The sequence below is a fragment of the Mytilus galloprovincialis genome, chromosome 12 (assembly GCF_965363235.1).
Source record: "Mytilus galloprovincialis chromosome 12, xbMytGall1.hap1.1, whole genome shotgun sequence".
NCBI classification, from domain to species: Eukaryota; Metazoa; Mollusca; class Bivalvia; order Mytilida; family Mytilidae; genus Mytilus; species Mytilus galloprovincialis.
Genome location: NC_134849.1, coordinates 20,162,307 through 20,179,304, shown reverse-complemented (window position 1 = coordinate 20,179,304; position 16,998 = coordinate 20,162,307). Strand labels below are relative to the sequence as shown.

The 16,998-nt window shown below is 31.8% G+C and overlaps 2 protein-coding genes across 2 annotated transcripts in view; one reads left to right on the top strand and one right to left on the bottom strand.

The window, feature by feature from the left end:
• LOC143053525 (E3 ubiquitin-protein ligase UBR5-like) overlaps positions 1-16,998 on the top strand; it is a 79,462-nt gene that overhangs the window by 33,581 nt on the left and 28,883 nt on the right. Inside the window, exons 27-31 of the mRNA XM_076226317.1 lie at positions 6,344-6,449; positions 6,916-7,082; positions 7,359-7,539; positions 8,670-8,840; positions 9,472-9,586. Coding sequence (XP_076082432.1) covers positions 6,344-6,449; positions 6,916-7,082; positions 7,359-7,539; positions 8,670-8,840; positions 9,472-9,586 — 740 coding nt within the window. The remainder of the gene's footprint in view (positions 1-6,343; positions 6,450-6,915; positions 7,083-7,358; positions 7,540-8,669; positions 8,841-9,471; positions 9,587-16,998) is intronic.
• Positions 12,491-15,463, bottom strand: LOC143053527 (uncharacterized). Its single transcript, XM_076226320.1, has 2 exons — positions 15,359-15,463; positions 12,491-14,270 (listed from the first exon to the last, which is right to left on the bottom strand). Exon 2 carries the CDS (start codon positions 14,265-14,267, stop codon positions 12,603-12,605), a length of 1,665 nt encoding a protein of 554 aa, XP_076082435.1. The 5' UTR covers positions 14,268-14,270; positions 15,359-15,463; the 3' UTR covers positions 12,491-12,602.

Sequence of the window (16,998 nt, the reverse complement as noted above, 5' to 3'; positions counted from 1 at the left end):
CATTTCAATGCAACTAATGTGTGAGCAGAGTGTGTATATTATTTTGTAAAGGTCACTGTATATTTCTCGGCTTGAGGTCAATTCGTTTACCTTGTAGCTATTTAGCTGCAGGTGTGAGTTCAAGCGTACACAGGTATAAATGTTGTTATTTGGAAAGGATAAACATGCAGAAAGGATTAGAAATAGTATGCTGTCACGATGTTAATACACTAAGATTTAATACACGATGAAAATAAAGATACAATAATTAAATTGTGTAAATTAATTGAAAATAAAATTCAGATTCGTAATTCCGAAAGTGTATAAAAATAAAAGGAAACAATTTTTGATTACTTTCTTAGCGGCAATTGGCGTAAAGATTCAAATATGAAGCAAAAAATAGTAGTTTTAATCTTTTATAAAAACTAAATGCAATATTACCCAATTTGATATACCATTGTACATCTGTTTGATATCATTGACTTTACCAGAATTTCTTAACTTGTATTCAAATCTGGCTGTGTTTAAATGCTAATAAAACTATTGCAATTTTAAAGTTTTTAATTGACAAAAAAATACAACATACAACATGCATGATTTTTTTTAGTTTCTTTTTAACATTTTATTCTTACATAATTAAATTCATTTGACAATCATTTACACAAACTTTTTGTGAAAAGAATATCAATTATCTAAGCTAAGGCATTATTTCTTTTGAGGATTTTTGAGGATTTTTTTTTAAATTCTATGATAATATTTGTGCAATGTTGAACATGATAGCCGTCATTAATCCAAATAAGTAATACAGTAGTTGTAATAAAAGTTATATTTTAGTCATGCATAACTGATATTGACGAATTTATAATAGTTCGTCCATACATCGTTGTTCTTGAAACAATCATTATTAGTATACATGTAAGTTTCCTGACGTATAAGAGCCATTGAGGATGAGCTCCAGAGAAATCAGACTAGTGGCGTTTCGTTCGTTTGTTTGTTGGGAAAGGAGAGGAAATGCAACCGCTTGTACAGATAAACGACAGAATCACCATACAAGCATTTATAGTCAACACAATCAGAAAGAGTTCCCATCGTTATACGGGGAATATGAAGGCTTCCAAGAATGAACAAGTGACATGTCTAACTCTGAACAGTTAGAAAACAGACTATCGACATCGACCGCTTGTTCTTAATATTTGAAACTGTATGCATATATATACGTATACGTTTATGATATATATAGTGATGAGTTCTTGCGTCTGACAAAAACTAAATTCCTTCATGGTTATATCTTGCCATACGTTTATATTGGTTTGTAAGGTGATTACTCACAATCGTTATTTGAAAATCCTGTTTGTGAGATGTAGATTCATTTCAATACAGAAATTTCGTCTATAACGTGTATAACACGGAGAAGCTCTGAAGGTCCATTACTCCCATTTTGTTTGGGTGTGAACCATCGATGTTTACAGCAATATCACAGAATAAGATGATGATGGTAGAAAGAATTATGGGCGTCAGGTGGCAAATATTACATGCATATCGGACAATGAGTTGTCAATCTGTATGAAAAGATTTCCAATACAATCATATTATTGAGAAGGAATGTTTACATGCTATACTCTCGTACTAGTATTACAGGGTTCTTGTGGCGTTCACCTTAGACACACATCTTTTTAACGATGTTTAAAAAAAAGACAGAACCAATTTAATGTCATATTTCCCTATTTTTTAAATATAACTAAAAGTCTTTTATCTGACAAGAATACCCCTATTTAGCGAACAAGTAATTTATTCTTTTTTCTGTTATTGAATACCAAGAAAGAAAATAAATCCCGAAATTAATTTGAAACTTTGATACTCAAAAGTTTCCCAGCAAAATATTCACATTCCCTGGAGATAATTAGTGTTCGTCCAGTGGCATATATAACAATTGTGATGACGAATTACTTCCTTTGTTCGAGAACAATCTTATTGAAATATAAATCTGTGATTTTACTAGGTCCACAGCTTCAATGAACCAAAGCAAAAGTTATACATCGACCTGTATTTAAATCAAATTGGTTCTCTTCTTCTTATGGTATACAATAGTCTATCGACATTCGATGATTACATACTGTTGGCATACGTGGACTAGTCTATTTACAACACTTTTACCCCTATTTATTCAAAATATATGTTTTTTTCTTATTTTCAATGTATACATGTATATATTTTAAATTGCGCTATAGTTCCGTAACTTTCTACCCAGTCGTATAAACGAATCGTCGGCAAGTGCGTACATTTTTTTAAATCAATATTTCTGGTCTGTTCCAATCTGTCCTTCACTATTGACAATGACTATATATAACATTTTCCCAAATTCACCCTTGGAAAAAATATTTAAATAGATTTTAATTTCATCAAATCTTATTTTTTGGGTATTATTTATATGTTTATGAATTATATTCTTTACACCAGAAATGTTATTTATAAACAAGCGTATGAGTTTAGTAATGACAAGTAAGACAGAGTTGTATATTATTCATCTGATAGTTCAAAATGGAAAGTTATAAGTTATAAGTTATCAGCCGTGTACACTGATCAATACCTGCAGAAGTGAAACGATGCATGAACTTGCAAGCCCGACAGGAAATCGCTTGAATACCTGGACGTGTCACCTCACACCCCTCACAATACCTTTGGAAGTAATACCTTTATCCATGCTGGTGATCAGATGAGGGAAGATCAAAATATATTTGTTTATTACTTTAAAGAATTATGAACAAATTAGATTTTCGAAAACAATTTTCACGGAACACTTATTTATGATTTCAACTTTGACTTTTCACCTAATTCCAATATCAACAGTTTAAAAACAACAGACCATGGTAATTTAAAAAAAGTAAGAATATTTTTCGTATCAAGTTAGTTAGTCGTATAAAACAACCGTACGATTGACAAGATATCGACACGCAATTACGACTACATCGGTTACTGTAGTTTTGTTTCTTTGTGGTTTATAGACATATCGTTTTTATTAATCGGGAAAGAAGACAAAATGGCGGATCGCAGAGAATTGATACTCTAAATTTAAAATCGATGGTGATCGCTTATCTAGCGGAATAAAACTTTAATATCTATGAATTTGAGCATTTTTATACAGAATGAACATATCAATTTTTGATTTTTTTGCGAAGTTTCCCTTTAATATTATCCATCTTTTAATGCACATAGCCACCATGATATAGCGTGCAATGGTTGTGATGGCTAACAGGAATGACACTTTTGTAGTATTTGGGACCGCCTGATAGCCACATTCCTCTTCTGTTTGTCCCATTCTCCAAAGTCATGATATTTTAAGTTCAGAAATTATTGCGAAAAATGTGACAATGTTATAATTGCAATAATTTAAACTTGTATTTTTTTTTTTAAATTAAACAGGATTTTTCTCAATATCTCAAAATTTATAATCACATTTTAGTCTAAAATGACAAAATGACAATAATAAATGAATGCCATTATTTCTGAATTTACAGTAGTCTGTTATTTTCTTGTAAGAATTTGGTAAGGAAAAAATTCCAGCAATGATGAACACATTTGAAGCTTAATGTGGCAACTTTACCTGACCATATAGGAAAATAGGTATTTAGTCGGATCTTAACACGTACTTGTGATTTGGTTAAAACCGGTTTTGTTCAAAATATACGAAGAAATGTCGAAATGTTCAGGACTTAATTAAATCCGTATTTCGGTAGGATGGTGCAAGGATACGATTTTTATTGCGTCTTACACTTTGAGAAGCGAATAATCTTTAACTACTTTATTCAAATATTGTGTAAAAACGTTAATTTTGAGCTATGAAAGTCAAGTGGCTCGAGTATTTTTCTGAGGAAGTTTTAAAAAATTGCAAAGAAATATTTTTACATTGGGTTAGCTTTCATTAGTCTTAACTATCTATAGATTAACAACTTTTGGTTATATTTATAATTTAGAATCATCATTGAAGGTGGGGGACGATTTCGCAGATAATTAATTATATTGATGTGCCATTCGTATGCAAGAGTGACATTTCGTTGTATTATGTGCCAATTCGAAAAAGTTATGCGAGTATTCTCTCCCCTTAACAGTTTCATTATTTTATAATTAAGATTAGGTTTCTGATATAATTTTGAATAATTACAGAATGTATCAATTCAATATATTTCAGTTTTTGTTATTGGTGTATCAAAAACATTGATGTACGAATATAATTTCATAAATTTGAAACGTTTAAAATGATTACATACCAATATAAAGAACCGTTCATCATTTTTGAAAAAGACTATGAACGAAAATCGATTTATTTATATTCCCTTGGTGACAGATTGATTGGGAAATGAACTAGCGTAATATAATGGTAATCACAGAGAGGGACCAGCAAGCAATTTTTAATTGTAGCTTATTCAACGTTAAAACAATTTCCCACTATAAACGAATGTTACTTTATACAAATATAAGGACTTTGTTAGCTAAATCTACAAATTTTATTAGATATTATGATTTTTTATTGCAATAGATTAATATGCTACTTAATGACCTTGCGCTAGAACAGAAGTCTTCACATTGACCTCTCTACACATTCCTTACAAAATTGGTATTTGAGTGTGTGTGTTACTCACACAATGATAAAAAATGATAATATTGAGTTGTAGATTCAATGATTCCTTGGGAGTATGTAGAAATTGAGGTCTGTCTGGATTCAATGTTTTGTAGTGCAGGTATGATATGCTTACGGTTGGTTTCTCTGAGCATGGAAAAAAGAAAAATATTAAAGTGGCAATTAAAAAAAATTTAAAATGGTAAAAAGGATAAAAATGTTTAATACACAGAAAACAAAAAATTGTGGATCAGAAATAGTTAATCAAGATTATTGTAAACAAATTTCTTTTTTTTAAGCGATTCTTTTTTACCAACTTTTGCAATCAAAAAAATAACATTGATAAATAGTTGCTATATGCAGAGTTACCCTAATATAAATATGATAATTCATGCTGTGATGAGTATAGAAGGCCGTATGAACAGCATCATATCAGACTTCTATACATTGAACTCTTGTCTGCTTATCTCTTGTTTAGCACAAAATTGGTTTTGAATGTGTGTGTTACACTTGATGTAGAGAAATTAATTGTGAGTGGTTAAAACTATGATAACAATGGGGGTCTGTAGGTATTGAGATCTGTGTAGAATTCTGTAAAGAGAGGCTGGTATGATACTTAGTATTACTTTTCTGAGCATGAATTAATTGTGACAGTTTTGGAATCTCCTCTAGGATTTAAAAATGAAAAAATATGTTCAAATTACTTTTAAATATTTGGTTGTTTTTTTATGGCCCCGCAAAGAAGTTGTCGGTGCCATATAGTTATACCCTTGTCCGAAATTCCGTAATTCCAAAATTCCAAAATTCCGTAATCCCCTCATTCTGTTATTCCGCAACAAACCATTATACAGATTTTTTTCTAAACACCTTCAAATATTGGGCTGATTTTTGGTATGTGAGTTAACCATGATGAGTTACAGGTCAAGTTCAAGTTTCATCCAGCTCAACTAATTTTTGCCGAAATTACGGGCTTTGGACTGAGAAATTGTTGAAAATCACAGTTGTCTGGATTTTTTTTCTAAACGCCTTCAGATATTGGGCTGATTTTTGGTTTGTGAGTTCACCATCATGTTTGTGTCCATATGTCGCTTTGACACATCTAGTTTTAAATTGAATAGCTTAGCATAATAGTCAAGATTTCAAAGATTAATTTTTGGAGAAATTCAAACAGAATTGATGAAAGTTACATGCAACATAATATCTGATTATAAAATTTCCATTCCCATGCTGGATTTATCCCTCATATTGTGATCTGCATTTGAACTGGGACTTTGGGTAATACTAACATTACATGTATTTGTAGTCCACTTTAATGCAGTGATGGGCATCTTTATGTGAGCGATCTGAATAATTGTTGATAGAGTCAGCAATAAATGACTCGGTCCAATTATTTCAATGATTTAAAATCACATCTGAGCATAAAAGATTACATGTTGACTGGAATTGTATTAAACAACAAGACAAAGCTACCTGCTGTGTACTGTAAATGTAAAATAATTACATACATGTATTATTGTGTTTTTTGTAAAATGGACAAAAATGTGAGGTTAAATATTGTGATTGCTGGAAAACTTGCATACATGTCTTTGTATCAGAGATAAAAATTAAGTTTCTATTATTGTGATACTCAACCAGTAGCATTATTTCATGTATTTGTAGTCATAAAAACCTCACGATAATTCTGAAATAACGGTGTTTTTCCACCTCCACCATCAATCATTATAAACTTTAACATTGCTTTTTTTTCAGTTGCCCAGATGTTGTGTATGAAGATCAGTTATATTTAGACAGTCAAAGTGGTACAGCTCATCTAGACAAGTTTACACACAATCTGTTGGTCAAGTGTAGCGTAGAGGTAGGTATAAAACCAAATCACAGTTACCAAAAAACATTAAAATGAGATGGAAATACAATTTGGACATGTTATTGTGATTATTTTGTATCTGCTAACTATTATCGTTATCTTGAAAATAACTAAGAATAGGGGAGACTCCATTTCAGTCTGTCACAAAACAAAATGATTTCATGATTGTTTTTGTCCAGTGAATAGAACTTATAGATATCTGTCAATTATTGATGGCTGTATGTTGATTTGTAGATGTCTTTTGTTTTTGCTGAGTTTGATGTTTGATCTTACATTTTGTCTTATGATAATCCCATGGTGCTTAAAACAAATCCTCTTATTCATACTCAAAAATTCAAACTCACATCATGTTATGTAATAAAAAAAATTCTAGTTCCTGGAAAACATTGATCACTAAAGCATGGTGGAGTTTTGGGATGTTTTTTTTTTAAGTCTAGAAATGCTTGTAATTTTTCAGATGTTAGAAACACTTTTGACAACATTGATCCGAGAGATGCAAAATGATAATACTGAGGGTCGTAAAGCCGAGGCAAAAACTGTGGCTCGTAGATTTGTACGATCAGTAGCAAGAATCTTTGTCGTCATCAGTATTGAGATGTCACCTGATGCTAACAAAAAGAAAAGGTATGACACATAAAAATTCTGGCAATGCTGAAGAATACAGTCTTTTCTATATCTATCAAAATGAGGGGGGGTGGAGAAAAACTTCTTGTTGCATGTTAATGAACTAGCATAAAAAAAAATTACATCTGAAAGAAAAATTAAAGTTTTAGAAACAAATTACATGTATGTCAGTATTTATGGAATTATTTTTTTTTTAGTAAAAAAGTATAGCATTTGTTTGTAAGAGTGGAGCTGTTGTCTTAGTATTTGCTGTACTATGTTACTTTTTTCTTGCAGTTCAACATCTAAGTCATGTGAGGCATTAGTGAGATGTAAAAAGGCTTTCCAAGCTTTGATAAATATAGCTATTGAAGAACTTTGTGAGATTGGTAACTCATTAATTGCTCCTGTAAGAATGGGAGTCACAAGACCTACTGCTCCATTCTCATTGGTCAGTGGAAATATTGAAGCAGTACAGGTTAGTATCAAATTATTTTGGAGGTCACAAGACCTACTGCTCTTTTCTCATTGGTCACTGGAAATATTGAAGCTATACAGGTTTAAAGTATTTTGTAATATACAATGAGAATTGTATAAAGTTATTAAGGAGGCTCGTGGGTATAAGATTTTCAGAAAAAAATAAACTTTAATTTTTTGATACAAATTTTATTTAGTACCTTAAGTAGTTGTTACTTTATCATATGGTACAAAAATCCTTCCAAAAAATCAATTCGTGTTGGCCCCAGGTGACTTTTAAAATGTTGATATCATTGAAAAAGCTCTTAATTATCTCCCTTTGGTGCAAAAATGCCATTTTTTGGCATTAAAATTGAAATATCTTTTTTAACACATCGTTGACCTATAATTTTTATTGTTGTTTTCAAATAAACTGTACATAAACTAAATAATTGTAAAATTTTAGCGATTTCTATAATTTAGTTTTTTTTTATTTCGATATTACCGCTAATTCTCCTATTTGTTCAACAGAAAAAAAGGACATTAACAAAAATGTATGCGTCTTTCGAAGGCAGATTGTGAGCATAAATGAACGGTGACCCCATTTTTTAATTTTATTTTTATGCCCCACCTACGATAGTAGAGGGGCATTATGTTTTCTGGTCTGTGCGTCCGTCCGTCCGTCTGTCTGTCTGTCCGTTCGTCCCTCTGTCCCGCTCCAGGTTAAAGTTTTTGGTCAAGGTAGTTTTTGATGAAGTTGAAGTCCAATCGACTTCAAACTTAGTACACATGTTCCCTATGATTTTAATGCCAAATTAGAGTTTTTACCCCAATTTCATGGTCCACTGAACATGGAAAATGATAGTGCGAGTGGGGCATTCGTGTACTGAGGACACATTCTTGTTCTATTAAGTACAAGATAAAGTTCATTTATAGAAAAATATAGAGAAATCCTATATTAAATAAAAAAATTGACAGAATTTATTGAGAATTTTTTTTCTGTCAGACAAGCAACATTTCAATTGATAAATACTTTTGGAATTGGGTACAAACTTTAACAGAAGAAAGGGCAGGCCAGGGAACTTGACAATGAATTTGAATACTGAAAGAAACAAACAAAATTTCACTTGGATTCTGTATCTATTATTACAGGGAAGTGAGGAGATATTTAATGTTGACCCACTTCCAGCCAGAACAAGTTCTTCAGACACTGGAACTGGTTCCTCTTACATTTCTCACTCAAGTGTGCTACCATCACACCAGAGCAGCAGGGATCCTGTTGAAAGAGATGATGATGAGATAATGCAAGCAGACGTTGAAGAGGTAGAATCAATTCATTTGATACTTAATTATTTCCTTCTTTCATCTAAATTATTTACCAGAATTAAAATGTAGTGAATTTGAGCAATTATAGACAATTAAAGGGCCTTCAACAATGAGAAAAATCCATACTGTATAGTGGGCTTTAAAAGGCCCACGTATCTTAATGAATAATAAAATACTGTATTGCACAGAGTGAAACCCTGACATGTTAAAATACAATTATAATATACTGTAAATTCAGTAATTATTGCATGCATTTATTGTTTCGATTTTTCAAGAATGGACAAAAATGCTAGTTTAATTAGCACGATTTCTAAAAAACCTGCGATCAGATCGATGTTTCAGTTATTCGAATGCATGTTTGTATTATTGCGATACCCATCCAGTCGCATTATTTGCAATAATATTAAACTTCGCAATAATTTCTGAATTTTAATTACACATGTGACTATTATATATACCCCCATCATTTTTCTACCATTTTAGATTTTTTTAATCTTGTACAGACCTAGTAATTTTGTCTGACCCAACAGTTAGTCTGGTCCACTAGTCCACACTACTAAATCTGATCTTCATAAAATTGACGGATACATATGATGAATAAAACATAGCTGTAAAATTGTTTTTGTAGGTTGAGGTTGTTGATGGCTTGGAAAGAGATGATGACGGATCAGATATTGATCATAATGAGGACCACCAATCAGAACACTCAGATCAGGATCAAGGTCATGGTGACCATGAAGAAGGTCAGTAATGTCTTTTTATACGACCGCAAAAATTGAAAAAAATTTGGTTGTATATTGGTATCATGTTCGTGTCGTCGTCGTCTGAATACTTTTGGTTTTAGCACTATTACTTCAGTTTAAGTAAATAGAAATGTATGACATTTAAAAACAAGGTTTATGACCACAAAAGGAAGGTTGGGATTGATTTTGGAAGTTTTGGTCCCAACAGTTTAGGAATTAGGGGCCAAAAAGGGCCCAAATAAGCATTTTCTAGGTTTTCACACTATAACTTTAATTTAAGTGAATAGAAATCAATGATATTTTGACACAAAGTGTATGACCACAAAAGGAAGGTTGGGATTGATTTTGGGAGTTTTGGTTCCAACTGTTAAGGAATTAGGGGCAAAAAAAGGGCCCAAATAAGCATTATTTTTGGTTTTCGCTCAATAACTTTAGTATAAGTAAATAGAAATCATTGAAATTTAAACACAAGGTTTATCAACACAAAAGGAAGGTTGGGATTGATATTGGGAATTGAGGTCCCAACAGTTTAGGAATTAGGGACCAAAAAGGGGCCCAAATAAGTTTTTTTCTTGGTTTTCGCATCATAACTTTAGTATAAGTAAATAGAAATCTGTGAAATTTAAACACAAGGTTTTTGACCATAAAAGGAAGGTTGGGATTGATTTTGAAAGTTTTGGTCCCAACAGTTTAGGAATCAGGGGTCCAAAGGATCCAAAATTAAACTTTGTTTAATTTCATCAAAAATTGAATAATTAGGGTGCTTTGATATGCCAAATCTAACTGTGTATGTAAATTCTTATTTTTTGGTCCCTTTTTTAAATTGGTCTACATTAAGGTCCAAAGGGTCCAAATTAAACTTAGTTTGATTTTAACAAAAATTGAATATTGGGGTTCTTGATATGCTGAATCTAAAAATGTACTAAGATTTTTGATTATTGGCCCAGTTTTTAAATTGGTCCAAATCGGGGTCCAAAATTAAACTTTGTTTGATTTCATTAAAAATAGAATAATTTGGGTTCTTTGATATGCCAAATCTAACTGTATGTAGATTCTTAATTTTTGGTCCCGTTTTCAAATTGGTCTACATTAAGGTCCAAAGGGTCCAAATAAAACTAAGTTTGATTTTAACAAAAAATGAATTATTGGGCTTCTTTAATATGCTGAATCTAAACATGTACTTAGATTTTTGATTATGGGCCCAGTTTTCAAGTTGGTCCAAATCAGGATCCAAAAATTATTATATTAAGTATTGTGCAATAGCAAGAAATTTTCAATTGCACAGTATTCAGCAATAGCAAGAAATCTTCAATTGCACAGTATTGTGCAATAGCAAGAAATTTTCAATTGCACAGTATTGCGCAATAGCAAGAAATCTTCAATTGCACAGTATTGTGCAATAGAATGAAATTTTCAATTGCACAGTATTGTGCAATAGCAAGAAATCTTCAATTGGAGTTATCTTTTTTTGTTCAGAATAGTAGTTGAATCAACTTAAATCATTGTTTTATACAATATACAATGTATATTCACTTCTGCTACCAACTGATAAATTAAAACAATCTTTACCATTCAGTGATAACAAGCACTTTTTTACATTTTAATATTTTATGATGTTTTTAAATGAGTAGTTATTGTTGCAAACTCCATTAGAAATTTGAATTGAGACTAGTTTTGGAATAAGAGAAAGGGCATGTGAAAAAAAAATTGGGTGGGGGGTGTTCAATTTTTCTCATTTCAGATTTCATAAATATAATGAAAATTTCTTCAAACATTTTTTTAGAGGATTAATATTCAACAGCATAGTGAATTGCTCAAAGGCAAAAAAAAAAAATTAAGTTCATTAGACCACATTCATTCTGTGTCAGAAACCTATGCTGTGTCAACTATTTTATCACAATCCAAATTTAGAGCTGAATCCAGCTTGAATGTTGTGTCCATACTTGCCCCAACCGTTCTGGGTTCAACCTCTGCGGTTGTATAAAGCTGCACCCTGCGGAGCATCTGGTTTGGTTTTGTTATGTTTCCAGGTACATTAATCAATAGGTTAACTACATTTGATGAATGAAATGTTTGTAAGGTATGTCTGTATGGCAGGGTTCACTTGATTATGGTTCAAGAAAAAGCATGCAACTTTGATTGATAATTGTCTCATTAGAAATCATACCACATCTCCTAACTTTAGTAAGACATTTCAGGGTGTGCAAACTTGTTTAAACCTTGAGGACCAGAAAAGTACTAGGGTGTTTTAGCCCAGATTTTTTGTCAATGTATATGTATTGTCATCTGATTCAGTCATGAATGCAATTGTAAGGTGCACAGTTTTCTATGCTTTCAAACTATTAATATTTGAATCCATCCTGGTTTTCTAACTACAACTGAAAACGTCATGTGACATATACCATGTATACTATTGGTGACATATAGAAAATTGAACTCCGTAAAATTTGAACCTGGGTCAATTTTCCAACCAGGGGTCAAATGTGGAAAACAATAGGACCGAAGTAGTGTTGTTTTTAATCTGTCCTACATTATTCTTATTTAACATCGTATCCTTTGAATCTCTGTTTTAACATCATGACAGCTGTCAAATTGGATATCAATATTTTAGAAGTATAGATGTTTAAAATTATGAACATGATGGAGAGATCTAACACAGGGTATGTTCCAAAATAACTGATACCAGACTCAACTTATATAAAAAATTAGATGATTGCCAATGAGACAAATCTCCACAAGAGACCAAAATAACACAGAAATTAACAACTATAGGTTACCGTATGGCCTTCAACAATGAGCAAAGCCCATACCTCATAGTCAGCTATAAAAGGCCCCAAATGACAATGTAAAACAATTCAAACGAGAAAACAAGGGCCTTATTTATGTAAAAATTGAACAGACAAATAAGTTTACTGATTCTGTATATAATGATATTAAATAAAAAGAAATAACAAGTTGTTAGTTGTAGTACATTTATCAAAGTCAGGTAAAATCATTGGACTTCCCAGTGTATATTTCAATTAGATGAGAAATTGAACTTTGTCAAGTTTTTGTTGGAGCGATCACATATAAAACCTGAAGATTCACCATGTTTCAAACAAATAAAATTAGGATACTTTAGTCCATCACTTAGCAGTACTTTACTCTCCTTTCCATCTTTTGATATAACTATTATTCTATGAGAATCTTTATCTGCTACAATAATGTTACCATAAGTATCTGTACAAAGTCCATATGGCCCTGATAAATCCTGTGTATATTGCCAGATCTGTTTACCTGATTGATCAACACAGTATACTGCTTTACCACTGCAGTCACTATAGATTACTCTGTCATTACAGTAAATAAGGTACTCCAGTCCTAATTTACACTCAACTTGTATTGACTTTAGTGTATTTCCTTCTAAGTCTATAATACGGATTTCATCTTTATTCAAACCTACAACAAGAGAATCATCTGTTGATGATAATCCCCAGCAATATTTGTCTAATGTGATAACTTTGGTAACTGTTTCATTCTCCATATTGAAGATCTTAATGGCGTTCTCAACAGGATAAGTTATGGCTATAGTGTTCTCATTGATCTGTGTAACACTCCAGACTTGACCAGGTATAGGTAAATGTTTCAGTAGTTTGCCATCAGGAGTAAGTAGTTTAACTTTGTTCAACCATTCCACTATTATAAGTCTTCCATCCATCAGACAAATCATGTCACTGATACTTCCAATGTTGATCTTTATCTTTCTCTCAATGTTGATGGTCATGTTGTTTATGTTTGATTGTTCTTGTGATTCTACTTGTGCTTCCCTTCTCACACTTGTTTCTTTATTCAAATCCATATCTGATTTCACAACAGTTAATTCTCCTAAGGATCCTAACTTTTTTATTATCTTTTCTGTTTCATTGTTTTTCTCCATTTTGATGTTAAATTCTTTTGCCCTGTCGTCTTTGTCCAGATCATCTATGTATCGTTGACATTGATGTACTTGTTGTTCAATCTGATGTACACCTAGAAATGATTTGAGTTTTGAGGCATGGGGTATGACTGTATGTAGTTGGTCTTGCATTTTCTTTAAGTTTTTCTGTTTTCCTTCAATTTCAGCGATTAAATCTGTGGCTTTTGATTTTTCCTGATTCAAGATGATATCTGCTTCTTGGTAGATCTTCTTCTCTAGGTGGGTTAAATGTTCATCTATTTCATTGCGTATTTTTACAATGAATTCCTTAATGCTTTTATGTTCTTGTTCTCCTCTTTTAATGTTTTGTGATTTGTTATTTACAATTTTATCTAAGATATGTAAGATGGAATTGACATCTTTCTCTACTGATTCTTTCTTTTTTTCAATCTTGGTTATTTCCACAACGCTAGCTAAACTTTTTATTCCGGTACATTTCGAATGACTATTGGATATACATTCATCACAGCAAGGCATTAAATGACTCGGGCAATATAAGTTGAGCTGTTGACCATGTTTGTCACATTCTGTTATGATAGCTCGGACAGAAGAGTTATAACTTTTAATATCAACAGTCGTATGATCACGTGACAATCTATATCTTTTGTGATGACCAGAACATGTTGAACACAATCCTTCATCACAGTTGTAACACCAGATGTCAGCTTTAGTGGTAACTTTTCCTTTTATACAAGGTCCACATGGAATAGGTTTACTGGATGCCATGACCTGAAAATTTCCAAGATAGAAATTACTTTGCATTCTTGTCGAGGTCCAAATAGTTAATGGTGAACGGATAATGATATTTGGCCAGAAATGACCAATGTAAAAAAATTCAAAGGAGAAAACTAACACCCTGATTTATGGACATAAAAATGAATGAAACAAGTATAATGTACAACAAACTCCAGTCACTTAATTACAGGCTCCTGACTAGGGACAGGGACTTGTTGAATGATTCAATGTTTGTCGTTTGTTGCTGTATATTTTATTTGTTTATCTTGCATTGATTCACCCTGTTGTATTGGCCACTAGCTGTGCTTCTTGTTAATTACATACAACAAAATTAATTTGAATATATAATTCTTAATCACACAGGTAAAAATGATGGATGACATTGTGTTTATAAAGGAGTTAGTACGGTAAGGGCAATATTAGGCCCTGATTATAAAGTTCAATGTTACAAGACAAAAAAATGTTTTAAGTTGACTTGGAGACATGTAAGAAAGTAACTAGAACTATTTTTGTCAAAGTTTAATTCTAACACGTTGATTTTTACATCCAAAAAAGGTTAAGATAAGAGATTTTAGTGAAATTTGACAGAATCACATGGATTTCAACCAATTTAAGGATCAGCATGACCAGGTGACATAGAGCGTAGGCGTCGACAAACTAAATATTAAAAAAAGACATGAAATGTCTTTACACACTTTATTTTAAAAGATCTTTGTTGTCGACTTATGCCCTCTATGTTTCCTGTCCAATAATCTATGGAAATTTAGCCATTTTCATTTATTTTTTTGTGGAAAATCAATATTAGCACAACTTGTTACATCATTATAAAACACATAAACGTAAATTTTCAACAAAATGGCTTATTTGTATTACATTGTAGCTATAATTTATTGTGATATTGCTCAATAAATCCTAACTTGAAATTTACGCTTAAAAAGGGGGACATTTTAGAACCTTACTGAACCTACTCCTTTTAACAATAAGACATATTTTTTACAATGTATGCACATAGGTTACATACACATTACCCTGCATTTTATACTTAGTCATTAAATAAAATAACTATTAATTTAACCACATACCTGTTGATTTTGTTATGACAAAAGTTTACTTCTCTTTCACCGTTTGTTCAAAGTCAACCAACAAGGAAGTTATTTAGGACATGCCTATACTTGATTCAAGTTAACTTATCAGTAAATATTTAAATGACATGCAAAATAACTGATCCAAATAATAAAAGCTAAAAATAGACATCAGTGGGATTTAAATTTTCTATTAAGGAAAATTGTTATTCTTGTTTAAAATTGATTCTACATACAGAAAGAGGGGGGGGGGGGCATTATTTGCTATTTCTATTTACTATATATTTCTGATAAATTTTTTCAATCAACTGATCAATGTGCATTAGAAAATTAGAACAAATGAATACATCAGTATTAGGGAAAATTGGTATACTTGTTTAAAATTGATTCTACATACAGAAAAGTGGGGGGGGGGGGGGGGGGGGGCATTATTTGCTATTTCTATTTACTATTTCTGATAATTTTTATACGACCGTAAAAATAGAATTTTTTTTTGTCGTATATTGGTATCACGTAGGCGTCGTCGTTGTCGTCAGAAGACATTTGGTTTTTGCACTACAACTTGAGTATAAGTAAATAGAAATCTATGAAATTTTAACACAAGGTTTATGACTATAAAAGGAAAGTTGGGATTGATTTTGGGAGTTTTGGTCCCAACAGTTTAGGAAATTAGGGGCTAAAAAGGGCCCAAATAAGCATTATTCTTGGTTTTTCGCACCATAACTTTAGTATAAGTTAATAGAAATCAATGAAATTTAAACACAAGGTTTATGACCATAAAAGGAAGGTTGGGATTGATTTTGGGAGTTTTGGTCCCAACAGTTTAGGAAAAAGGGGCCCAAAGGGTCCAAAATTAAACTTTGTTTGATTTCATCAAAAATCGAATAATTGGGGTTCTTTGATATGCCGAATGTAACTGTATGTGTAGATTCTTAATTTTTGGTCCGGTTTTCAAATTGGTCTACATTAAGGTCCAAAGGGTCCAAAATTAAACTTATTTTGATTTTAACAAAAATTGAATCCTTGGGGTTCTTTGATATGCTGAATCTAAACATGTACTTAGATTTTTTATTATTGGCCCAGTTTTCAATTTGGTCCAAATCGGGGTCCAAAATTAAAGTTTGTTTGATTTCATCAAAAATTGAATAATTGTGTGTGTGGGGGGGGGGGGGGGGTTGTTCAATTTTCTTATTTCAGATTTCATAAATAAAAAGAAATCCAAATTTAGAGCTGAATCTGAATGTGGTGTCCATACTTGCCCCAACCGTTGAGGGTTCAACCTTTGCGGTCGTATAAAGCTGTGCCCTGCGGAGCATCTGGTTTTATATTGGCATGATTTTCAACAGAAGTTAGTTATACAATAACTGAAAAAGTCTTTTAACATAACTTTTTAATTACAATATCAAATGTTTTGAATCAGTATATTATATTTTGCAGGAAATTTGTGATTTTAAGTAATGGCAGACAAATTTGTATTCAAGGGTAAACATGCCAATTTTTTTAGGGTCTAGCTGAAACCCCCCACCTGGGTGCTGAAGATTTGTTTGCTGTGTTGACCTATTGGTTGCCTTCAGCTGTTTTCTGCATTGTCTTTGGTCTGGTCGATTCTCAATTTTGCAATTTAGAAATATATTATTTTA